This window comes from Gymnoscopelus braueri (assembly GCF_963280865.1).
Source record: "Gymnoscopelus braueri genome assembly, chromosome: 17".
Taxonomy (NCBI): domain Eukaryota; kingdom Metazoa; phylum Chordata; class Actinopteri; order Myctophiformes; family Myctophidae; genus Gymnoscopelus; species Gymnoscopelus braueri.
In genome coordinates this window covers 38317712-38345064 of record NC_137617.1, presented here as the reverse complement: position 1 = coordinate 38345064, position 27353 = coordinate 38317712, and the positions used below count along the sequence as shown (strand labels likewise).

Below are 27353 nucleotides of genomic sequence, written 5' to 3'. Positions count from 1 at the left end.
AGTCGGTCAGATACAGTAGGCATGTGTCAGTGGAATGGGAGGTTCTGAAGCCCGATCGGAATTCAAACAACAGTTTATGCTCGCTGAGGTAGCTGTTGATTTGTTCTTGAATTAATCGCTCTACAACCTTTGAGATGGAACAAAGGATGGAAACAGGCCTATAGTTGCCAGGTTCTAATTTGCTCCCTTTTTTATGCAGAGGGATTACTCTTGCCAACTTGAAATCCTGTGGGACGTGACACTGGCTGATGGATAGGTTTGTGATTTGGGCTACTATGGGGGCAACAGTCAAATTTTTATGAATTTGTTATACTGCTTTATATTTTGTAATTAGGCTTTTAATAAACAGTTGTACTATTTATATTGAAATATGTTTGTGTCCTACACTTAAATAAACTTCCTGTTTGGGGGAAACTCATGTCTCAGTCCTCATTGGCGAACTTGCTGTTGGGGAACCCGATTTTAAAAGTTATATATTTATTATAATTTCCTTGATTCAAACATCATCAAGGTGGCGTAGTCATACATCATTGTTAAAAGTAAATTCCTTGCTCGACACCCGGTTACACATAGAAAACATTCAGCATCTATAAGTTAGCAACACCTCACACCATGGTGTGAAGCGTTGCTAACTTGTAGATCGGCTATTTTTGTTATTTATGAAATATGGAGGAATTACAAGCTGATTTACAAGTTCATAACGTGTCACGATGCAAGGCATTGTGAGCTTGTAGATCTCCTATTTATTATGTACATTCTATTTTTTTTATGTTTTTCTGTACTGCAGTATTTACATCTACAAGCTCACAACATGTCACATTGCAACATGTGAGCTTGTAGATCCGCTGTTTTTGAACTATAGCCAATCTACAAGCTCACAGCCTGTCATGATGTAAGGCATTGTGAGATGCTATTTGAGATCGGCTATTTATTTTATTTTACCACAACCCAATCTGCAAGCTCACAATCTGTCACATCTCGTTATAGATTGGATAATTTTGTATTCGAAAAATAGCCGATCTACAAGCTCACAACGATTGCATATCGGCAATTTAATTAATTAAAAAGTACACAATATGAGGTGTTGTGAGCTTGTAGATTAGCTATTTTTTAACTATAAATCATCTTCAAGCTCACAACGCGTTATAATGTGACACGTTGTGTGCTTGTGGTATTTTATCAAATATAGCCGAAATACAAATTCAGAACCCGTCACAATGTTACCCATTTTGAGCTTGTAGATCGGTTATTTTTACCTAATTTTCTAATATAGCCGATCTAAAAGCTCACAACACATCATGATGTGATGCATGGTGAGATTGTAGATCGGCTATTTTTATTTATTTCAATTATTGATAATCTACAATCCAATCTGCAAGCTCACAACCTGTCACGATGTGACGAGTTGTGAGCTTGTAGATCCACTGTTTAGAAAACGTAAAAGTCCAAAAAAGTTCATCACGCATTAAACATATTGTGAGTTCATGTTTGAAATAGAGCTGATCTACAAGCTCACAACCTGTCACAATGTGACGAGTTGTGAGCTTGTAGATCCACTGTTTAAAAAAGTAAAAGTTCATCACACGTTAACCCATTAAGACCTGAAGCCGATTCTAAATGTCTCCTAAATCGCAACAGTATTCTGAAAAACGGTATGTTTCTATATCAGTGGTTTTCAAACTTTTTCATTCAAGGACCCCCAAAATAATATGTATTTGGCAGCGGACCCCCATCTCAAAATATTTTGTTCCAGGGACCCCCCAGAAGCAAAGATTTGAGTTAAAAATGTTCGCTTTAAAAATATATATATTCAAAGATTTGCACACATTTTCAAGATTTTTCAAAAATAGCAGATCTACAAGCTCATAGCGCGGCACAGAGTGCCGCGCTATGAGCTTGTAAATATGCTATTTTTTAATAGCCAAAGTGTAAAATAATGCTTTTTAGCTCAAATCAAAAATGACACAGATGCGTTCCAGGTCTTAACACGTTAAACAACATATTGTGAGTTCATGTTTGAAATACAGCTGATCTACAAGCTCACAACCTGTCACAATGTAACTTTTGTAGATCTTCTACTTTTGAGTTTTAAACAAAGCCAAACTATACAAGCTCACAACGTGTCGCAATGTGATCCTTGTGAGCTTGTAGATCGGCTATCTTTGTTATGTTTGATATATTGAGGTCTGACGAAGATCCAGCAGGCTTTAAACATCACATTCATGATGGTAATAAACCATTTAACTTATGGATCATAATTATTCCAGTGCAGAGTTCTACTCTGCATCTGGCTTTTTAAATTAGTTTGGATGAGCGTGATCTTCTACTTGTTGATGTTTGAAATAACTCACTACCTGTCACATTGCAGGTAGTGAGCTTGTAGATCGGCTATTTTTGAAATATAGCCAAAACTCATAGCGCATCATAATGCGAGGCTTTGCAAGGTTGTAGATCTGCTAGTTCATGTAATATAGCCGATGTAAAGGCTCACAACACAACATGATGTGAGCTTGTAGATCGGCTCACAACCTGTCACAATGCGACAAGTTGTGATCAGCAATTTATATTTATTTGTAATGGTCTATCTAAAAGCTCACCACACGTCATGATCAGGCTTTCCGTTAGCCGGTATTTACCAATTAAATGTAAATTTTTAATTGGTCGTTAATTATAAAGATCACAGGCCACCGTGGCGGATTGGGAAAATACTGTTATTAGACTATTTTATGTCTGTCTGTCTGCAATGGATAAAGTGGTGAAAGTTGGTGACACACATACATTGCAGGCAAGTAATGAACCTTCCTTGTACCATCATTCATGATGACATAATTAACATTAACAAAACAAAACAAAATCTGTAGGTTTTGCATATTAAGGTTGAATAAAACATATATTAATGTGTTTATACTGTGTGTGACGTAGTCGCACAAGCTGTTCATAACGCCCACTTTATTCAGTTATTTTTTGGAAAGCGACACCTCTGCATGATAGAGTAGATAGATATTACTAGCCCACTTCATTCTGTGGTATCTGAACACTGAACAGTGTGCAAGTCAAAACATATAAAGAAATAATACTACAGGATACTACAGTTAAAGAAGAAATAGTGTTTGCATAGCTAATCAGGGACTCTGCCGCCCTGGTGTGGAATGCAATGTTGACCTGGAGACATCAGGTCTGGAGATTGTCTCCACTCCCTTCCTCCAGGCACTTGCAAATCATGTCAGAGCTTGATCAGCTGTGTTGGGGGCTCTCATGGACCCCCACCCACATGCTATTGTGTTATAAAAGGGGAACTGAAGTCTAACTCAGAATGGTCACACTCCAGAAGCCGTGAGGCTGCTGGGGCCCTGGCTGCTTCTCTGAATGCTGTTTGTTTGTTGCTGAATCTGAATAAATGAACATGAATGACCTGGAAACCTGACGTCTCTCTTCTTCTCCTCTTCATTATTACAACTACAAGCCTGCTAAACGCAGTTTAATGCCTCATCATATACGACAATTCTTTGGCCGGTAAAATATAATCCTGTCGGTCAAGGTGGATCATACAGCTGATCTACAAGCTTACAACCTGTCTCGATGTGACTCGTTGTGAATTGTTAGATTGGCACATTTTGTTTCAAATATAGCTGAACTACAAGCTCACAACGTGTCGAAATGTCACACGTGAGCTTGTAGATCGGCTTTATTCTAAATATTGCCGATCTACAAGCACACAATGTGTCACAATGCGAGGCGTTGTGAGGAGTCGCGAGGCATTGGGTCTCATTCACTAAGCTCAGGTCCTCACATATTTTGTACTTATGTGCATATACGTGACTTCCCACGTTCAGTATTCATTCATCTTTTTTTTTATCGTGAATTTGGGCGGACACTCACGTCTGCTCAGGAACAGACTTATATGCCTTAAACCTTTCGTATAATATTATTAGAATGCATTATTCTTCATGAAAAATCAATGACAATAGTGCCAAACCTCAAATAATGTTTTTATGTGCCCAAGATTTGTCAACACAAATGATGTCAAAGATATATTGCTTGGATGCATATGGTAGACATGATTCAAATTCAACCGAGTATTTATTTTCAGTTGACATATTTAGAGCTGAATTATTAGGTCCCTTTGCATGTTTTCCGTTCCTGCAAATGTGGCCACAGTTTCACATATTGGACTTTCATACCAACATGTTTGCGCTATTAATTTATAATATTGACCACATCACATCACGCTTATGTCTTATCATCTGATGAGGATACAGTATGGATGAAATCTGTGTCCATAATATCCATTCAACATTCTGACGTAGGACAGGATATGTTGTTAATCCTAAGGACAGGTTTATCCTCAGTAATCAATAAAGTGTGATCTGGTCCATAATCAGATCTCTGTGTTCCTGGATTCCAGCGTCAAAATGTTACCTCAGTCAAATGTGAGCATTATTTAATAGAAAAGGCCTTTCCACGTTTTAATAACCTATTATTTGGTGGTGGGGTTAAACTTTATAACTTCTTATTCTCATTATGAGAGCACTTTATTAACGTTCAGCTGATCCATCGTGCGATCGAGGGACTCACTTCCAGACAGAACAGATGTACAAGTTGTCAATGCGGTGCGACTTGACGCGTTGTAATTTGGCAGATCTGTTTTTTTTTTTTTCACATGGGTTATTTCTGGTTGCCTTTTATGGTGTTAAATGGGGCGTGGAACAATACAAAGGATCTACACGGGAGCACACTAGTGACTTTAGAACACAATGAGATACACCTGTGATCCACACAAATCACGGCTCTGCACCCTCTTTCATGAATCACACGTCAGAATTGACTTATCCCAATATACATATGTTATTTATGACCAGGATATACACCTTATTTATGACCAGGATATACACCTTATTTATGACCAGGATATACACCTTATTTATGACCAGGATATACACCTTATTTATGACCAGGTTAGTGAATGAGGCCCATTGTTTCTGTCAACCCACATGACCTTAGTTTTCTGAAAAACGTAAATGTTTTATTCAAAATAAATAAAAAATATTCATGTTGCTATATACATAACAACATCTAAAATGACACAGATGCTTTCCCGGTTTTAAAGGTATCACAACGTATAGGCTTTCCAGGTCTTAATGGGTTAAGGACCGGGCCAAGAGCAGAGAAACCTCCTGAATTCCCTGGAAGCTCTACTGAAGAGTTTTCAGGACAGTATCTGGGGAGGGGCCAACCCACTATAAAACAGCAGTGGTGGAAAAAGTACTCAAATTTTTTACTTAAGTAAAAGTATCAATACTGCAGTGTAGAAATACTCTGTTACAAGTGAAAGTCCGGTAAAGAAAATGTACTTGAGTAAAAGTACAAAGGTATTTGCATCAAAATATACTTAAATTAACAAAAGTAAAAGTACTCATTATTATTTTTAAATGGCCGAAATGTATATAGGGCTGAAGTGGTTCATGCATGTGTTGTGATAATAATCTAAATCTGCAAAGTAACTAGTAACTAAAGCTGTCAAATAATTGTAGTGGAATAAAAGTACAATATTTGCCTCTGAGATGTAATGGAGTAGAAGTAAAAGTATTGAAAATGGGAAATGCTCCAGTAAAGTAAAATTTCCTCAAAAGTTTACTTAAGGACAGTACTTGAGTAAATGTACAGTTACTTTACACCACTGTAAAACAGTGTATACAATCTTAATGTGTGATATTGACACAGACAGACAAACAGATACTCACATTTTGTAAGCTTGTAATTAAGCCAATCTTCTCCACCATGTTTCACTCTGTAAGAAATAGAACAACAATGCATCAATGGGTCAACCATGTTATTCCCTAGCGTCACCACCGACCACCGCCGATTGCAACCGAAACACCGCGAGCCGGACAACATTACGGGTACACCATTGTGTTCCCTTTAGCATGAGCACCGCCACCGACCACCGCCGAGCGAAACCGAAAGCAACACCACGCAGTCGCTATTGAAATCTCCCCACAACAACAACACACGCGACGCGACCACTTCGCTAACCCCCGCCGTTGCTTTCACTTTGCTCATGTCTCTCTATCACACCACACTCACGCTAATATGTCATGCAGATCCCACACAAAACATTACAATACGCCAGTGTCTCAACGCAGCCGCTCGGCAGTCTGGGTTGCCACGTTGGGGGCAGACAAGCAGACAGGTCAGTGTTGCCAGATGTGCGCCAGAAACAAGCAACCACCTTCAGGAAAAGAAAAAAAAACAGCCGAAAGGGTCCGCAATGTTTCACGGGGGTCCCCAATGTTTCACGAGGGTCCCAAGACTCCCAGGGGGTCTGCGGACCCCCAGGGGGTCCCCCATGTATTTTTTGTTTTAATACTTTTTTTTTTAAACTTTTTCTTGGGAAATTTTTATCCCACGATTTTGGTACCCCAAAATAAGCGAGCCCTCGCTAGAGCCCGGGCGCCCGGACCTCTAGTATTATATAATTCAAAAAGTGAAACTTTCAAATATTCTTGATTCATTGCGCATACAGTGAAATATTTGAAACTTTTTTTTGTTTTTGCTCGAACCTCTTGAAAATACAACCTATTTTTTTACACTGTGGGCAGGTGCCAAATCCTGATGGAAAAGGATATCAGCATCTCCATAAAGCTTGTCAACATACGGAAGCACACAGTCCTCTAAAATCTCCTGATAGATGCTGTGTTGACTCTGGACTTGATAAAACACAATGGACCAACACCAGATGACATGACACCCAAAATCATCACTGCCTGTGAAAACTTCACACTGGAGTCAACACAGCATCTACCAGGAGTTTTTAGGCAGGACTGCCCACAGTGTCAACACTACTAGTAACTGGTGTACTGACCATGATATTACGTGTTTAACTGACCAGACAACTGACCTGACCTGAACCCCACAGAGAATAGATGTTGTATTGTCAAGAGGAAGGTGTGAGACACTAGACTCAACAATACAAATGAGCTTAAGGCTGCTATCAAAGCAAACCTGGGCTTCCATAACATCTCAACAGAACCACAGGCTGATCACCTCCATGCCACGCCTCACTGATGAAATAATGTCTTCATAAGTAGCCCAGACTTAGTATTGAGTGCATAAATTAACATATTTTTCAGATGGTCCACATTTCTGTATTATGTATCCTTTTTTTTAAGCGCAATGAATCTAGAATATATGAAAGTTTCACGTTTTGAATTATATTACGGAAAAAATGAACCTTTCCACAATATTATTTTTTTGAGAAGGATCTGTAAAACCTTATTTGTTTGTTGGTTAAAGTATTAACTAAATATACATACATATTTAGTCTATTTGTGACTTTGTGTCAGAGTGAATCCACCGTTACGGGACACATGAGGGAAACACTGTACATTCACTGTACTATCCAACATGGACACAGTCCAAGTCTACTCACATGCAGTTCTCCAGAACTGAATCTGTCACCATGCTGAAGCTCAGGTCCAACTCTCTTAGGGAGGGATGAGAGTTTACAGCTGAGGCCAGAACTTCACAGCATCTCTCTGTCAAGTAGCAGTGAGTCAGTCTGAATGAAGAATGAAACACCAGATGACAAAAATAAAAATAATAAATAAAACACGTTACAATATACATTATTCCTGGATTGAGAACCTGGACCTGGCCGTGATGGACTGTCAGGGTTTTGGACTAGTGACCCAAGAGGTGGAAAGGAAAAAAAGAAAACATACAAAAATACAACAAGAATACAACAAAACAAGAAAGAAAATAAAGACAGATTCTTAAGATAAAGTTCAGCTCACTTGTCCCACTATAGTTAAGGCATTTTTAGATTTTAATACAAGGCTGTTACTACTGTACCATCAAACACTCATTGCAAGATCATCTGCAAATTGCTACAAATGAACAAGGCTATCCTAATGTTTCTCACAAATGTAATTTTAAATGTTGAGGATGTTCCTGCTCTCTGTGTCTCATAGGTCTTTGTCAGGTCTTGCTTGAGTTATTTGATCCTTTTTAAACTTTAGACCAAATAATAAACTATACGAATGAGAAGTTCATCAACCCCAAATGTTTTCTCCATCACAATGGTGAGTATTAGGAATTCAGATCTACAGAGTTCAGAAAGATGTTTCATAGGAAGGAGAAAAATACCACATTCTTATAGGGAGGAAATCCAGATCACCTTTGTACCTTTGTACCTTGTACAACTTTTTAAGGGTGGTCATCTAGTGAAATCCCTATTCTTGAAATGGACACCTGCATGCACCCATTAATATCTATATAAACAATTAAAACTAGAGGATGATCTGACAAAAGACCTCCAACAACGATGTTTTGTAATTTTGTATCTCAGCATGGCAGGACATGGAGGTAGGCTTGGGTTCCCATGATATCAATCTTATTAATACATTCTCACCACAGCATTCATATTATATTCACATAATACAGTACATAATAAAACAGAATTGATCAAAATAAATAGGGTGAATTAATCTTACTTTAGAATTTCACCCACTTTTACTTGTAAATGTGATATGACAATAAAGTTTGATTCTGATTCTGGATGAGTCCAATCGTCGAATGTTTTTATTAGGCGATAATTTTTTGGACGATATGTGTCATTTTATTTTGCAAAATAAATGTATCCTAATGGTCTGCCTCCTCGAGAATTAAACTCTTCAAATATAGCTAAATTAAATGCAAATCGCAAAATACAAAGCGTGCACGAAATGCTAATCAATTTGGGCCATTCTAATAATGATTGATGATGATGATGATGATGATGATGATGATGATGAAGGCACGCTCTTGTTGCGCTTATTATCGACGAGTCTAGGCTACAAAACTCGCCCCTCCCCAGTAGGTAGGTAGGAAGGTAGGTAGGTAGGTAGGTAGGTAGGCTACTGAAGCGGAAGAGAGCATTGCTTGTTTGATGATATCTGTATATATATTTTTATATAAAAACTAAATTGAAACTACAGCTCTAGTTTCTGCACATCCTCGCTGTGTATTTGCAAGCTTGATGACGCAGGAACACGTGTCCCCTCGGTCTCACAAGATCCAGCACTTGATTCTGAACTTTTATTGTCAAGTCTGGATATTAAAACTTGTGTCAGCTTATGTTTATATCACCTGTCAATCAATGTGATTTGAAATGTGAGTTCACTCACGACCCAACGCACGTTACGAGTCCGTTTAGTTACAGGGGAGGGGGGCGGGGCTGGTGATTTATCTCACAGCAGCACAAGTTATTATTTGTCTGAATATAAAAAGTGAACCTGGATGGGTGTGTTTCACCACATCGTTGTTGTAAACTGAGGTAGGCTTCTCTGCTTCAACTTCACTTCATCTCCTAGCCTGTGATCTTAGCTTAGTCCTAAAAGAACAGTGGTGGAAAGTAACTAAGTACATTTACTCAAGTACTGTGTCAATACAGTACTCAAGTACTGTGTCCAGTGGTGGAAAAAGTACTCAAATTCTTTACTTAAGTAAAAGTACCAATACTGCAATATAAAAATAATCTGTTACAAGTCCAGAATTCAAATAATTTATTTGAGTAAAAGTACAAAAGTATTGGCATCAAAATGTACATAAAGTACCGAAAGTATAAGTACTAAATATTTGAAAATAGCAGATCTACAAGCTCAGAACGTGTCGCATCGTAAGCTTGTAGATCGGCTATTTTCAAATGGGGCTGAAGTGGTTAATATATGTTTCATAATGTAATCATTTATATCTGAAAAGTAACTAGTAACTAAAATGTTAAAATAAATGTAGTGGAGTAAAAGTACAATATTTGCCTCTGAGATGTAGTGGAGTAGGAGTAAAGGTATTGGATATTGGAAATACTCAAGTACAGTACTTAAGTAAATGTACTTAGTTACTTTCCACCACTGACTGTGTCAACACGTTGCGATGTGACGTGTTGTGAGCTTGTAGATCTGCTATTTTCAAAACATTTTAATACACATACCATGTGAAACGGGACATTCTGCATGATGAAAGTAAGTAAATTTTGAAATCCGGACTTTTACTTGTAACAGAGTATTTCTACATTGCAGTATTGATACTTTGTGTACTTTTTCCACCACTGTAAAAGAATATCCTATGGAAGTGATATGTTTTACTATTCTTTGTTGTCTAAACAAGGTTTGGTCAGTGAGAGAGTGAGACAGGTGCATGTCAGTGAGAGAGTGAGACAGGTGCATGGCAGTGAGAGAGTGAGACAGGTGCATGGCAGTGAGAGAGTGAGACAGGTGCATGGCAGTGAGAGAGTGAGACAGGTGCATGTCAGTGAGAGAGTGAGACAGGTGCATGTCAGTGAGAGAGTGAGACAGGTGCATGGCAGTGAGAGAGTGAGACAGGTGCATGGCAGCAGAAATACATGTCGTCTCATCTTGGTTTGTTCATTCACAGCGTTCAGTCACGTTACTATAGTAACCAGACACTGGACATGTTACAGCCCAATGTATACTCTGTCATACGACGGGGTCGTGCGGTGAAAATAGTAGATCTACAACTCACAATGTGTTGCGTCAGCGACGCATTGTGAGCTTGAGTATATATCTCAATTAAACATATATTAAATACAATAACCAAATATTATTTTGAAATAATAAATCAGGTAAATGTATCTTACCTTAGAATTTCCAGTCTACAGTGCACACTCTTCAGTCCAGCAAAGAGCAGATCCAGTAGTCCTGAGTCCAGGTTGGTTTTGCTGAGGTCCAATTCTCTCAAATGAGAAGGATTAGAGCTGAGAGCTGAAGCCACAACTTCAACCTCTGTCTGTCTGAGGTTAAAGCCAACAAGTCTGTAAATACAGATTAAATAAGAGACTATCAAAACAAATTATATCTAGTTCACTGTCATGGAAGTTAACAAAGAGGTCTCCTACTGTATCTAGTTATACAAACATAAACAAGTATGATCAGAGAACAGGGAAGTAAACAACAGATGCAAAGTTAATGTAAGTAAATCTGAGTAACCAAGCTCACTGTTTATAAAGCCATCCTCTGTACACCCCTTCACTAATGGGATGGTCCATTTCTCATATGGTGTGGTCTGTTTTCATGGTAGAATATCTCATAAAGAGGACACATATGAATAGTTTGAGGACTTGAGTTCTCCTGTTGTTCTGTGTGTACTAAGGTTGGGGTTGTCTGTCGGCGATTGGATTAATGTCGAATTAATGTTGGTTACCTTCATGTTACATGTGTGCACTTCACCTACAGTATGCTGAGTATACTAATATAGTTTTGTCTTCCATTAAAGGAATATTTCACCCCCAAAAATACTTTTTCCCTATCAATTACACCTTGAATTCATGGAGATTTGAGTTGTTTAGTATTTGTGACATTCCTGAAGCTAAATCCAATATCCTACTACTTCGCTTGCCTCCAAACTTGCCACAGACTATTGATCAGTGCTCTGGCTAATGCCTAGGCTTCTTTCCCCACCTTTGATGTTACATGTTGTACAGTTAATATAAAACTAAATTATTTTTATTCAGGCACATTTTAGCCACTTTTCTTTTGGCCGCTAGGCCCACCCTACTGGGCATGTGTGACATAGTCGCAGTGTCCCATAAAAAGGACAAGGACCGTAGATGTGAGGGCCACGAAGCGGCCCGAACCTCTAGTTTGACTAATTGACATTAATAGGAAACCAATCTTAACAAGAGCAAAACTATATTTAAAACATTCTCTTTAAACCTGGATCATCAGTAGGCTCATAGTGATTACACTGTGAGAGTTGTTTTGGAGTTCATATACTTTTCTTTAATAGTATTGCATTGGTTTTCTACCACAGCAGACACCGTAAATATTCTATTTTGGCTCAGGAACGCAACCACAAAAAAAAGTTCTGAGGTGGGGGGAGGGGCAGTGTGTGGAACGGTCAACACCACTAGACGTCACAGAAAGACTGAACAGAGGAAGAGAGTAATTTCAACCAGCAGTTGAAGGCGTGAAATGATTAGAGTGAGAATGAGCAAATACATGTCATATTTACTATTTGGTGGAATTCATCATATGATACACCTGAGTCGCGCACAAATCAAGGCTTTACACAGCCTTTGATGAATCAGACGTGGCTATTTATTTACAAACAAACCTACACTAAAGAATATAGCAGAAATGTTAAGAGCTGTGTGAATGAGGACCATTAAAAATAACAATTATCTTGTCCTTTTTATTTTAAGTTCCACTACTGAGAGGATGGCAATGTCAGTGGGTTCAAACCACTGGTCTGGTGGGGGTAACCAGCAGGGCTTTTAGACTGCTTAATTGTGGACTGACCTTTTTTTGCACATACACACAATACCACTAGTCACTATTTGAGACACAGACAGTATTATTGGAACTTTTATGTCAACCTTCATTTCTAATTATAGTCTTATAATGGCAGATTAACTCTAGGATGTTTCTATTCACTTGACTACTAACCGAGCCTTTCTGCAGTTCCTCACAGCTGGGATCAGTCTCCTTCGCCCCCCCTCTGATGTGTTGTATTTGTCCAGGTCTAACTCATCCAGAACCTCCTCAGACATCAGCAGCATGGCGGCCAGAGCTGAACACTGGCTATCAGACAGTTTCTCCTTTGATCCGTTCAGGTACTGTTTGATCTCCTGATGTAATGAGTGGTCGTTCATCTCCATCAAACAGTGGAAGATATTGATACATCTGTCAGGAGAGACACGATCAGTGTTTATCATGCTCTTTAGGTTGTTGATGGCTTTCTGGATGCTCTCTGGACTTTTATCTGTCTGACCCAGTAGGCCTCCTAACAGACTCTGGTTGGACTCCAGTGAGAGGCCATGAAGGAACCGAACAAGTAGGTCCAGGTGGCCGTTTTTACTGTTCATGGCTTTTTTCAAAGCAGCTTCCAGGAAGTCGGAGAGGGAGTAACAATCATATCCCAGGAATGTCTTCAGTACCTTCATGTTCTTCTCTGTGAAACAATGGTACAGGTAGACTGCAGCCAGAAACTCCTGGATGCTCAGATGAACAAAGCTGTAGACCGTTTTCTGGAAGAGCACACCCTCTCTTTTGAAGATCTCTGTGCACAATCCTGAGTACAGTGAGGCATCTTTCACATCAAGACCACACTCTTCTAGGTCTTCTTGGTAGAACAGGATGCTACCTTTCTCCATATATTCAAATGCCAGCCTGCCCAGCTTCAGGAGAACTTCCCTGTCAGACTCCATGAGCTGCTGTTGATTCACCTCATGCGTCTCATCATACTTCTTCTTTCTCTTCCCCTTCCCCCCCCCCTTTCTTTTTCACATTATGAGTCTCATCATACTTCTTCTTCTTCCTCTTTGTCTGAACCAACAGGAACTGGCAGCACATCTCAGTCAGGGTCTTGGGCAGCTGTCCTATCGTGTGTGTCCTCAGCATGTCCAGCAGAACGGTAGCAATGATCCAACAGAAGAGTGGGATGTAACACAGGATGTGGAGCGTCCTTGATGTCTTCAAGTGTGAGAGGATTCTGTCGGCCAGCTTCTCTTCACCGACTCTTTTCCTAAAGTACTTCTCCTTCTGCAGATCTGTGAACCCTCGCACTTCTGTCACCATGTCAACACATGCAGGAGGGATCTGATTGGCTGCTGCAGGTCTGGTGGTTATCCAGAGGAGAGCGTTGGGGAGCAGATTCCCCTTGATGAGGTTTGTCAACAGTACGTCCACTGATGATGTCACTGTGACATCAGAAACAATGTCATTGTTTTGGAAGTACAATGGAAACCTGCTTTCATCTAGACCATCAAAGATGAAGCCAACTTCCCAGACAGCGAGCTGCTCTGCTGTGACCTTATTTAATGTTGGGTGGAAATCATGGATCAGCGTGAGAAGACTGTACTGCTCATCTCTGACCAAGTTCAGCTCCCGGAATGAAAAGGGGATCAGGAGATTTATATCTTGATTTTCCAAACCCTTTGCCCAGTCCAGAGTGAACTTACGCACAGAGAATGTTTTTCCAATGCCAGCGATGCCCTTGGTCAGAACTCTTCTGATGGGTGTCATTCTGCCAGGGAGGGGTTTAAAGATGTCACAGCATTTGATTGGTGTGTCATGGAAGGTCTTCATGTCGGAAGCTGTCTCAACCTGTATCACCTCATGTTGGCTATTAACCCCTTCACTCTCTCCCTCTGTGATGTAGAGCTCTGTGTAGGTCATGGTGAGGGAGGTTCCAGACTCTTCTGTCATGTGGTCTTTCACATCATCAAGACTGTTCAAACTGATCTTATAATCATTCAAATCATCCTGCTGACTGACATCTGAAATGAGAAGAAAATGTATGTTTTAAACATTCCGGTTAATTTATAACTTTACATATTTACAGCACACAATTTGTTAAACAAAAAAACAGCCAAAAGTAATTACACAATATCAGTTTTTGTCGAGTTGATAGCTGTTTAGCTTCATTATTTGAACTTAGATATTGGACACTAATTTGAACATTTAGTCTGACTAGGATTTCTGCAATTTAGCATTATTTATTTAATTAGTGCAAATTCTGTCCAGTCTTACTTTGTCCAGGTGTGGTTCTGGATCTCTTTCCACAATGGGGACAGCCATCGTGTCCTGTTGGAGCAGACTGGTCCCAGTATGAGGTGATGCACTGTCTGCAGAACCAGTGTCCACAGCTGGTAGAGACTGGATCTGTCAGAACCTCCTCACACACTGAACACCTGGACGCCTGCTCTGTCACAACACAACCACTCCTCTTCCTCTCTCTGTGGAGATGAAGACAATGTATATTTATTTGGCTGCAGATCCCCATCTGAAAATATGTTCTGCCATGGAGAGGAGAAGATTTGTGTTTGATCATTGTTAAATTCTTCCACATTTTGTTGAGGACTACCGGTAACCCCCTAAAGGACCCCTGGGGGTCCGCACACCACACTTTGAGAACCACTGCTCTAAAGAGGACAATTACTAAAAATAAATGTATTGTAAAGAATTAACAAAATAATTATATAATTATTATACAACTGTAGAATTGAAGAAAACAGAAGTAGTAATTATTTTGTGCAAACATCAAATTTTCACTCAAATGAGCCTAAGAGTGCTCTCGAGTGCAGTGGGGGAGAATTCCAAAGTCGGCGTTGGCTTGCCACGCAGCCGAGGTATTCTCCACTACTACCTGCCTCTCTAACATTTTCGTCTAGTTTTTATTTGTTGACGAAATTGTCAATATAGTTCAAGTTTTTGTAATATAGCTTAGTTTTTATTTAGTTTTCATCAGTTACAAAAGGTAGTTGACGTACATTTTTCATCATAGTTATAGTCGACAAAATTAACAATACTGTAGATCAAGTATTTATAAATATTGCTATTTACATTTAGCCAAATGAAAGAGACCACAATCACGCTTTTTTATGTACAATGTGACTTCACCATAGAACACCACATTGGGCCTGATTCACTAAGCTTTGGTACGTACACTTTATACTTAAGAACAAATTTCCACATGCAGAATCTGATTCAATGAATGTGATATTTTGCACTGATTACACTGAATCTCACATCTGCTTGGAGGCACTCTTATGTGACTCAAATGCGTGGCTGTTATTAGAATGCTGTATTATTCATGCTAAATTAATTACAATAATGCCAAACCTGAAATAAAATGTTTATGCGCCCAACATTTGAAAATATTTCTGTTAAACAATCTATTGTTTGGGTGCATACAGTATGTGCTTATAGACAATGATCCATTAATGTTTTAGTTGATGCTTTAGAGCTGAATGATTATGTCCCCATGCAGCATGCTTGTCATTTCTCCAACTGTGAACATATTTGGTAAATTGATTACAATGGCCTGTCATGCCTTAATGCTGCAGGAGACCACAGATGCACAGACGCACCTCTAACGTCACAGTAATTATTCATCTTTATAGTTATGACACTGGTTGATCACATGAGCGCTACACAATAGACTACAAGTCTTACCATCTGATTAAGCAGCCTGGATGCCCCTCAATGATCAATAAACTCTATAAAAGCAGCTTTAAGGTAGCAGCTGCCTGGTATATAATCAGGGGTGCACATAACTTTTTAGGTCTAGTACTCAGAAGAGCACCTGGAGATGTGACTTGGTGCGCACCAAATAAATGGTCCAGTCCCGTTTTGTCAACGGGGGGGGGGGGGGGGGAGGTCCAGCACGGTGCCCACCGGGACAGTTTTGTCAACGGGGGGTGGGGGTGGGGGGTGGTTTGCTGCGCGAGAAAAAAGGAGTTTTTCCGAGATTTTTTTTCATTTATTTTATTTAATTTTTGTATTGTATTTATTTTTTTTCATTTTCCAAAAAAATATAAAAAATAAATGAAAAAAGTAATTGAAAGAATACGGCCCCTCGCGTATTAGGGGGGTGGTATGAGTCACCAGAACCAAGGACGGGTGTTTTTGATTAATCTAATATGTTAAAAAAGGAGTTTGAAGTTACAATAGTTTGTATAGGAAGGGGGCGTGTCTGATAAAATGAATATCTAATATCTAAATATTGAATCAAGCAACTTAAAATCTGTCTGCGGGGTAATAATAATTTCTTCTTAAGAACGGTTGGTGAATGAGGCCCATTGGTTCTTATTCATCAACTGTTCTTAAAAAGAAATTGCTTGTTTTTATGCCATTTATGCAGTTTTCACGAAGATTCTGACATTCATCACTTTTCTTAGCACAGTCGCACACTAAAGAGCCCTTTTAGGCACATTTGAGTAGCCTGGGATCCAGCCTGCTTCGCTACGTTCGGCGGACTTTATTTTCTCTCTTCGCTTCTCAGTCTGGAAAGCCTCCCATTGGGAGGTTTTGCAGAACTACACTGGAACTACATATGTTACGTTGGGCAACGTCGTTGCTGATTGGATGTTGTTCAAACGAATGACGAATCACAACGATCACACTGTTTTTTTGGTCCCGCCCCGCACCACAGACCAATCAGAAGCCCCAGGTTCGACTCGAACCTTTTGGCATGTCCCGCCTCCCTTGGAGATAGGAGGCTTTCCAGACTGAGAAGCGAAGAGAGAGAAAAAAGTCCGCCGAACGTAGCGAAGCAGGCTGGATACCAGGCTAACATTTGAGTGCTGATATATTTGCTAAAAGATATTTGGTTCTTCTGATTTATCCAATACTACAGTTGTATTAAAAAAATAAAAAGAAAATAATAATAATAATAATAATAAGGGTAATAATAATATTAATAATAATGCATTATTATTATCATTTCCTTTTTCAGGTTGGATATGTGGGTCATAGCTGTAATTGAGCCTTACGAACCATTAGCATCGTTAAAGTGGTTACAGTGGTAGGGTTGTGTATATTGTATAGGAAGATTCACATACTTTGTGTGTGAATAAATGTTTCTATAATTATCATGTGAATGAAGAAGTCCATTTATTCAATATTTGTTATTGTTAAGTCCCATTTTACATCTAAAAGGGAAAATGTTTTGAGTTTTGCTTCATGATATTGCAGCAACAAGAAAACAGAACAAATCAGCAAAAATAATAGTCATTAATAACAATAAACAGTAATGTTTGACAAAAAATACAGTGTAAGTGTTGTCTATATTGTATAGGAGGATTCACATACTTTGTGTGTGGAGGTCCAGGTTCATTACTGAAGTCGGGAACCAATCCTTTAGACCAGTCACTCTTCAAAGACATACAGCTGGGTGTTGGAGACTCTGGTCTGTGGTACAGACTTCTGGAATCATAAAGAATATATTATATAGTATAGGAGGAGATTAATATACCGTGTGTGTGGAGATCCCGGTTCATTGCTTCTGGACGCTATAAGCCCATAGATTGAGCACATGATTGTCTTTTGCATCACAAACTGTTGTTAAAGAGCCTGTGTGAGCAGATATTGATTTTTTTTGGTCAGCCACGACTGGCTTGTTGGTGGAGGGACAGCTGTGTGTGTCTTGGAAATTGTGAACAAGATGGAACTGATACAATTATGTTCAACTCAGTCACCACTGAGCATCGACAGGTTCAGGACATTTCCCGATGGCCTGCTTGTGTAATAAAAAGTCGCCTACAACCTGCCAATCATTCATTCATTCATGTTTATGCTGTGCCAATCTGGGAACCCATCGCCAACTGAAAATGAAAAACAGCGCCCTCTGCTGTTTGTTCTATGTCTGTTGGCTCTGGGCGGAAGAAAACGTAACGCTAGTGCTCAGGGAAACCGGGGTTTAGAGGTCTGCCTTCAGCTTTCTCTTCCGGTGGGTGCCACTATGTTTTCATTCCCACTAACAATATTTCTACACGGAACACTAACACCACTTCTCCCAGAGAACATGGATCGTTTTGGTTATAAGCCCACTTGTTTCTATGATGAAAAAGTAAGTTAAAATGTGAATATCTTTCCGTGGTTTTGTCTGCTCCGCGGACGCTATTGTTAAATTAGTTTGGGTTTGTTTCGAGGGGGAAAGATCGACGGACATGTGAATCCCGCCCACTACATTTGATTGGGTAAAGCGCGGCCTACTTCCTGATCTGAATGCGCACAAGTTATGACGAACCTCCCCGACAGATTCCAACGCAGCGCAGAATCTGTTCTTGAGAGATTAATGCTGTGCTGACCTGACAGAGAACTACCCACCACAGAATAGACACCTGTCAGTTGTCACGGATAGTGTGTGCGCGTGTGCATGCATGTGTGCCTGCGCGTGTGTGTGTGTGTGTGTGTGTGTGTGTGTGTGTGTGTGTGTGTGTGTGTGTGTGTGTGTGTGTAGGTATTGTGTAAATTCAATTCCAAATTTCGATTGGCTATGATTGCCTTCCAAAGTTTGCGGTCTACTAGCATCACCACTGAACACCACACTGTGATTTGTACGACTTAATATTCACAAACTGCACACATAGTAACTAACAATCTGTACTGTAGATAAACATTGGACAGGGTTGATACAACATTTTATTAGATCATATGTGATGTAACTTAGCATGAGATCACGTCATTATGTTAGTGTTGTGTATGTGGTATAGGAGGATTGACATACTTTGTGTGTGGAGGTCCATCACTGAAGTTAAGAGGATCATCTTTAGACCAGTTACTCTTCATAGACACAGATGGAGACTCTGGTCTGTGGAAGAGCTGTTTGTCAGTTCCCTCCTCCTCTCTCTCCTCACAATGACTCATCTTTGGTCTTTATTAAACCTGTCAAGATTACAGTCAAAATAGACCAGAAAACAGTAAATATTTGCTTCATATACACAATGTACACACACACACACACACACACACACACACACACACACACACACACACACACACACACACACACACACACACACACACACACACACACACACAGCTATACAGGGGAGTGCAGAGAATGTTAGAGGGGCAGGGCTGGCATTTCTAAAAGGTCAGTTTTGTGAATAATAGCCAATCTACAAGATCACAACGCGTTGCAGTGCGATGCGTTGTGAGCTTGTGGAATCGGCTATTTTCGGTGCGCTACACACCGCTCTCAACTAAGTATAATCAAGCCTTTACTGGAGATGTGGTGCACAGCGTTGATTTCTACACTGAGGAGCATTCTGTCAACATAAAATGCTGCTTTTAAAGTAATACTAGGTAACTTTTTCAACAAAACTAAAATTAAATAGTACATCTTTTGTGAGTGGCAAAAGTTTCACAACACTCACTCCATGAATTTCACCCCCGAAAGCCTTTTCTATTATAATTTATATTGAAAAGGTGGCTCGGTGAGCCTTTCCCGCGAAAATGACGTCATCCGGACGGAAAACGGAAAAGGAAATGCACCGATTTCCTGTTTGGCCGGGAACTACCGCGCTAATAACAAAAGGGAAACTCACGCGGATTTTAAGAGATTGTATGATTTGAAGGTCAAAAAACAACAGAAGAATAAAACACAGCTCACGGTAACTAAAGCTCCACTGGCTAAGAGAAACGATCCACAGATCGTATAAAACAATTAAAAGAACGCTTTTTGAAACGCTTCTGTCTTCCGGTGAAAACAAATGGAATTCTGGGTAACAGAGGAGTAAACAAACGTCCTGCAGTGACGGTAATGACCAGCAGAGGCTGCTAAAAATCGTTATTTGTGGACCTGCACTGTATAACTTTAAGTTCATGAGAGTTCAGAATAGGCAATTCTATTGAATGCTGCCTTCGGGTATCAGTCTGTCGATGCCAGGCTAACCTTCAGGTACAGTAATGGAGAAGGAGGCAATTGCATTTCTTTCAACATAGTAAAAGCTACATTCATGGTCTGGAGAGGAAACCTTTACAGACAACTAAGTGCACAGACTGTGCACTATGCTCTTCCTACACCACGCCTACTGCCAGGGCCGCAGGAAGGGTAGTGCGAGCGGTGCGGCCGCACAGGGCCCCGCACTTGGGGGAGCCCCACATTTTTTTTTTAACAGAATCACATTTATTAAGAGTTATAAAAAGAAATAACCGCAAATAACCCCAAAAACTTGGAAATATCCACCCAAAACCACAAAAAAATGGTGGTTTTGGGTTTACGGAAATATTTTAAGGATGCCACTTAAATTCCTAAGCTGTCATTTTTTCCCCTGGTGTTCCAACATGGACATTACAGCCAACAGAATTATCATGTGACTGTCAACAACACTACTGCTCTGACAGCAGCATGCAGGCTACCGTTAGCTTGTTAGCTTAAACACTGTTCAACAACACTACTGCTCTGACAGCAGCATATAGGCTACCGTTAGCTCGTTAGCTTAAACACTGTTCAACAACACTACAACAACGACAGCAGCATGCAGGCTACTGTTAGCGTGTTAGCTTAAACACTGTTCAACAACACTACTACGACAGCAGCATGCAGGCTACTGTTAGCACGTTAGCTTAAACACTGTTCAACAACACTACTGCTCTGACAGCAGCATGCAGGCTACTGTTAGCATGTTAGCTTAAACACTGTTCAACAACACTACTGCTCTGACAGCAAAATGCAGGCTACCGTTAGCTTGTTAGCTTAAACACTGTTCAACAACACTACTGCTCTGACAGCAGCATGCAGGCTACCATTAGCTTATTAGCTTAACATCTGTTCAACAACACTACTGCTCTGAGGCTGTATTTCAACTGAAAGGGTTCCAACACTGGGACATTGATGGTCCTATTTTGTGCGTCTTAAGTACCAGGTCTTATGACTTAACTTAACACCTGGAGACGTGGCCATTGCTGTTTGGCCACTCAAAATAGTGATACAATATTGGCCACGCCTCCAGGTTTTAAGTTAAGTCATAAGACCTGGTACTTAATACGTGCAAAATAGGAACATGTCATATTTAATGAAACATCTGTGATACATGGGATATAGTTGAAAGCCCTTGCACTTGAAGGTCATGCACCGTGTCCACTATGTACATGAAGCTCAATTTAGACTCAACTGCACAATGGTGTCACTCAAGAGTCACAGACAGACAGACAGACAGACAGACAGACAGACAGACAGACAGAGGGAGAGACAGGAACTGAGAGCAGCAAGGACCAACTTCCTCTGTGGTCACATCACATGATTTACAGTAAACTGCTGTGGAGACTCACTGTGATAAATGTCAGAGTCATAACTTATTCATTATTATTATTATTATTATTATTAATTTAACTCATGTTTTTTTCACGAGGCTCTCTATGTTTTCAGGTTCATCTTAAAACCCAATCAGACCTAAAGCTGATTCTACAAACAGTTTTAGCAGAAGCAAAGATTTGAGTTGAAAATGTTTGCTTTTAATAATAAATAAATTCAAAGATTTGCACAAATGTTCATGATTTTTCAAAAATTGCAGATCTACAGGCTCATATGAGCTATGAGCTTGTAGATCTGCTTTTTGTGAAAAATCCTGACACACACACACTCGTGTATCATCATAGCTAAAATCTCAAGGAGACCAAACGTCTTGAGTAATGTAAGTAACTGTGGAGATCATGTCCGGAGGGCTAGGGTGATGAAACACCTAACTGTGTCGGCAGCACCCAGCACCCATCACCCCGCTGAGGAAGAGAACATTTGCAGCAGCACCCCATCACCCCCCATTATCACCCCCACCAAGCCTGGGGGGGGGCAAACATTTTCAGACCCAAGCGCACCAGGAAACCACAAACGGTTAAACCCCATCACCCCCCCGCTCCCATCACAGCCAAACATTTCCATCAGCCCCAAGCGCACCTAAAACCCAGGAAACCACAAACGGTTAATTCGGCCTTTATCTGTCTGATACATGTTGGTGTTGATATGATGAGAGAGAGAGAAGAGAGAGAAAGAGAGAGAGAGAAAGATATATACACTTACCCTATATTAATCTTTAGGGTTTAACGCGATGTCACAAATCAAAATGGAGTCCATGCTGTTCAGTTCTCTGTGATGTTGTGTCAAAATGGTTGACGGTGTATTAACACATTAAGTTCTATCATAGTGGGAGTGTCTACAGTTACAGCGTACATGACGTGTGACATGGGGACACACGTGCACGCACGCACACTCATACACACACACACACACACAATCTAATACTCGTTTGTGATAACATACAAAGCAAAATCACACTAATGTGAGGTGGATCTAAAATAAATGAACAAAGATTTAAAAAGTTAGCAGATTAAATCCCTTATAACCATGGATTATTAGAAGAACTGGATGAGGCGTGGGAAATGGCAGCCTATTAATTTCAATGAAATGTGCTTGCCTTCATATTGTAGATCTATTTTCCTTTCAATGTGCATCGGGTTGATGCATTTATCTTTATATTGTGCTACAGTCTCAAAAAAGCCAGACTGAAACACTAAAAGGGCAGAGAATCATGTCATTAGCTTATATCAATACAAAGGCAGGTGATAAAGTCACTGAATATAAACTATAGTGAATGCAGGAAGCTTTGCTCTTGTTCTATATTTCCTAAAGATGGAGATAACAGCAGTACTGGTGCTTCAGAGCCCAGTGCACAGAGCTACTGGCAGCTACAGAGAAAACTGTCTGCAGTAAAAACTCATTGCTATAAGATCCATTTATTTGCATATTCCATGTATAAGATTTCATTATTAACCCATTAAGACCAGGAAAGCATCTCTTTCATTTTAGATTTATTTGGCTATTCAAAAATAGCAGATATACAAGCTCATAGCGCGACACTGAGTGCCGCGCTATGAGCTTGTAGATCTGCTATAAAAAAGTTTTAATCTTGGAACATTTGTGCAAATCTTTGAATATATATACATTTTTAACTAAAATCTTTGCTTTTATATGAGAGTCCCTGGGACAAAATATTTTGAGATAGGGTTTCGTGGCCAAATAGACTATATATCATTTTGGGGTTCATGACATGAAGAAGTTTGAGAACCACTGATATTATAGCAGATTTAGACATTTGTAGAATCTCCCAGAAGCAAAGATTTGAGTTAAACATTTTCACTTTAAAAACAATATTCAAAGATTTGCACAAATTTTCACGGTTTTACAATAAAATAGCAGATCTACAAGCTCATAGCGCGGCACTCGGTGCTGTGCTATGAGCTTGTATATCTGCTATTTTGGAATAGCCAAAGTATAAAATAATGGTTAAAGTGGTTAAAATCTAAAATGACAGATGGCTTTCCCGGTCTTAATGGGTTAAAGCAGTAAATTGTATTCATTATTATTAACAGCCTCTGTGGGTTCAGAGAAAACTAATGGAGGCTGAACCTCCTAAATCTATAGGCTTAGTCTAATGGTCTTCAGATTGATTTGTAAAGTATTCAATATGTTGCCTTTTATAGACAGCCTTACAGAAACACAGTAAAGAAATAGTACAAATACAGTAAAATACTAGTTACACAGTTATAATGTCATTCCATAGTTTGTTGCATTCAGGGATCAACATTAAACATGGCCTAAAGCCCTGGAAGTCCTATTTAAACCCTCTGGGCCGACAGAATGTTCAGTATCTTGCTTGGGCCAGGCACCAAAAAATATCATAACACTGATTTTGGTGCTTCATTGATGCTATTCACATTCCTGACTTGTCAGTTTGCCCCCGGTGTTCCACAAGGACATTACAGCCAACAGAAGCATGACTACGTCAACAACACTACTGCTCTGACAGCAGCATGCAGGCTACCGTTAGCTTGTTAGCTTAAACACTGTTCAACAACACTACTGCTCTGAGAGCAGCATGCAGACTACCGTTAGCTTGTTAGCTTAAACAATATTAAACAACACTACTGCTCTGACAGCAGCATGCAGGCAACCGCTAGCTTGTTAGCTTAAACACTGTTCAACAACACTATTGCTCTGACAGCAGCATGTATGCTACCGTTATCTTGTTAGCTTAAACACTGTTCAACAACACTACTGCTCTGACAGCAGCATATAGGCTACCGTTAGCTTGTTAGCTAAAACACTGTTCAGCAGCATGTAGGCTGCCGTTAGCTTGTTAGCTTAAACACTGTTCAACAACACTACTGCTCTGACAGCAGTAGTGAAGTAGTGAAATGACAGCAGCATGCAGGCTACATACGTAGCTTGTTAGCTTAAACACTGTTGAACAACACTTCTGCTCTGACAGCAGCATTAACTTGTTAGCTTAAACACTGTTCAACAACACTACTGCTCTAACAGCAGCATATAGGCTACCGTTAGCTTGTTAGCTTAAACACTGTTGAACAACACTACTGCTCTGACAGCAGCATGTAGGCTACCGTTAGCTTGTTAAGTTTAACACTGTTCAACAACATTACTGCTCTGACAGCAGCATGTAGGCTACCGTTAGCTTGTTAGCTTAAACACTGTTCAACAACACTACTGCTCTGACAGCAGCATGTAGGCTACCGTTAGCTTGTTAGCTTAAACACTGTTCAGCAGCATATGGCTGCCGTTAGCGTGTTAGCTTAAACACTGTTCAACAATACTACTGCTCTGACAGCAGCATGTAGACTACTGTTAGCTTGTTAGCTTAAACGCTGTTCAACAACACTACTGCTCTGACAGCAACATATAGGCTACCGTTAGCTTAAACACTGTTCAAACATGTTTAAAGCTAAACTGTGTGGCTTTATTTCAACCGAAAGGATTCCAACACTGGGACATTGACGGCCCTATTTTGCTCGTCTACCAGGTCTTATGACTTAACTTAACACCTGGAGGCGTGGCCAACGCTGTTTGGCCACTCAATATAAAGTCAACATTGGCCACGCCTCCAGTTTTTAAGTTAAGTCATAAGACTTGGTACTTAATACGCGCCAAATTAGGCCCACAGAGTGTGAACACGTGACATGTAATGAAACATCTGTGATACATGGGATATACTTGAAAGCTGAGTCATGCTCTGTGTCCACTATGTACATGAAGCTCAATTTAGACTCTTTTAGGCCATTTGGTTCTCAAACTTTTACATTTCCCCCATAACTCTGAGAGTGTACAAATGGAACCATTTGGTTCCATTTGTAAACTCTCAGAGTTACACAACCATAAGGGTCCATTTAGAACCCCCTCAAGGAACCATGAGGGTCCCTGCACCACACTTTGAGACCCTTCGGTGTAGCAGAGTGTTTCCAGTGAGTCAACACCCTGACTCTGTTTGACCAGAATGGAACACAACCTTTATTACCATCTGTGAAGGAAGTAAGGAAGAGGCCCAATGTATTTCCAATAGGGCGGCCATTTTGTGGTGCCACATATAGAAAACCCACATTATTTTTCCGAAAAAATTTATATCAATATTTAAGCCTGAACCAAGCCATCCAGACTGCTGAATCATGATCATAAAACATTTCATTCTGTAAAAAATGTAATTGAAAACCGCAAAAACAAATTGTATACTATTAAATATAATATAATATAATTAAAAATCCAAATATTTTTCCGACAGAGAATATATAAATTCCATTATGACAGTGGGGGAATTCAGTTGTCAATGTATAAAATAACAATACTCAGCAATTTTTTCAAACATAGCAGATCTACAAGCTGATGAGCTTGTAGATCTGCTATTTTTGAAAAGTCGTGACACACACACTCATATATCAAAGCTAAAATCTAAAATGACGAAGGTGCTTTCCCGGTTTTAATGGGTTAAAGCACAGGCTTTAGAGGATGCAGACCGGTGGGGGGGGTGGGGGGAGGGGCAAACGCCTTGAGTATTATAAGTAACTGTGTGAATATAAATCATGTCTGGAGGGTTAGGGTGATGAAACAGCAACTGCGGCGGCAGCACCCATCACCCTGCTGTGGAAGTGAACATTAAAGCAACAGCACCCCGCCCCCCCCCCCCCCCCCCCAACAAGCCTGGGGGGGGGGGGGGGGGGGGGGGGGCAAACATTGTCAGCAGCCCCAAGCGCAGGAAACCACAAACGGTTAATTCGGCCTTTAACAGGATCTGAATGATACATGTTGGTGTTGATATGATATGAGAGAGAGAGAGAGAGAGAGAGAGAGAGAGAGAGAGAGAGAGAGAGAGAGAGAGAGAGAGATAATAAGTAAGAAGTGATACTTCATTGTTTGCATGTTAACCTTTTATAACCAAGTTATAGTATAAAGACCCAACAATCAACTATATAACACCAGACTAAGGACATTACTTATATTATATATTGATTAATTACACTTACCCTATATTAATCTTTAAGGTTGAACACGATGTCACAAATCAAAATGGAGTCCATGCTTTTCAGCTCATTGTGTCAAAATGGTTGACGGTGTATTAACACATAAAGTTCTCATAGTGGGAGTGTCTACAGTTATAGCGTACATGGTGTGTGACATGGGGACACACGCACACGCACGCACACACACACACACACACACACACACACACACACACACACACACACACAGGTGTTGTGTAACACATGCTTTCCAGTTTGTTGTTTCTTTGTCTGTCTGTAAAAATAAAATACAATATTATGTTTGAACACCACATCTCTTATGGGGGTCCCTGCATGGCAAAAACATATTTTCAAAAGGGGTCCTTCACCAAATAATCATATTCATTTGGGGGTCCTTATGATAAAGTTTGAAACACTCATTTGCACACACGCACACAGACCGTTTCTGTATCGGCTCCAGACCAAGGAAGCTGACTGTGTGTGTGTGTGTGTGTGTGTGTGTGTGTGTGTGTGTGTGCGTGTGTGTGTGTGTGTGTGTGTGTGTGTGTGTCACTGAACCAGACTGACATCCTGTGAAGATGGAGTGATGTCACAGACTGTAGGAGGAGCTAGGAGGCTGCTTGTCACAGACAAGTTTGACAAGACAGCAGAGCTGTGACTGAACATGATATGATGTCACATGAGCTTCTATGATGTCATGTTATAGATCAGTGGTTATCAACCTGTGGGTCGGGACCCCACATGATTTTGGGGGGGTCCCCAGGTGAT

General features: G+C 40.1%; 1 protein-coding gene across 2 annotated transcripts in view; it reads right to left on the bottom strand.

The window, feature by feature from the left end:
* The window catches only part of LOC308104241 (protein NLRC3-like), a 31198-nt gene extending 4561 nt beyond the window's left edge, over nt 1-26637 (bottom strand). Inside the window, exons 1-9 of one of the 2 annotated variants that reach the window (XM_080454620.1) lie at nt 26589-26637; nt 19006-19163; nt 17589-17702; nt 14526-14731; nt 13281-14272; nt 12441-13219; nt 10634-10807; nt 7430-7558; nt 5742-5788 (exon numbers count right to left, since the gene is read on the bottom strand). In XM_080454620.1, coding sequence (XP_080310746.1) covers nt 5742-5788; nt 7430-7558; nt 10634-10807; nt 12441-13219; nt 13281-14272; nt 14526-14731; nt 17589-17702; nt 19006-19145 — 2581 coding nt within the window. In that variant the 5' untranslated portion in view covers nt 19146-19163; nt 26589-26637. Of the gene's footprint in view, nt 1-5741; nt 5789-7429; nt 7559-10633; nt 10808-12440; nt 13220-13280; nt 14273-14525; nt 14732-17588; nt 17703-19005; nt 19164-22299; nt 22378-26588 lie in introns of those variants that run through there. The other variant, XM_080454619.1, reaches the window with a different exon arrangement.
* Nucleotides 26638-27353: the final 716 nt, after the last annotated feature.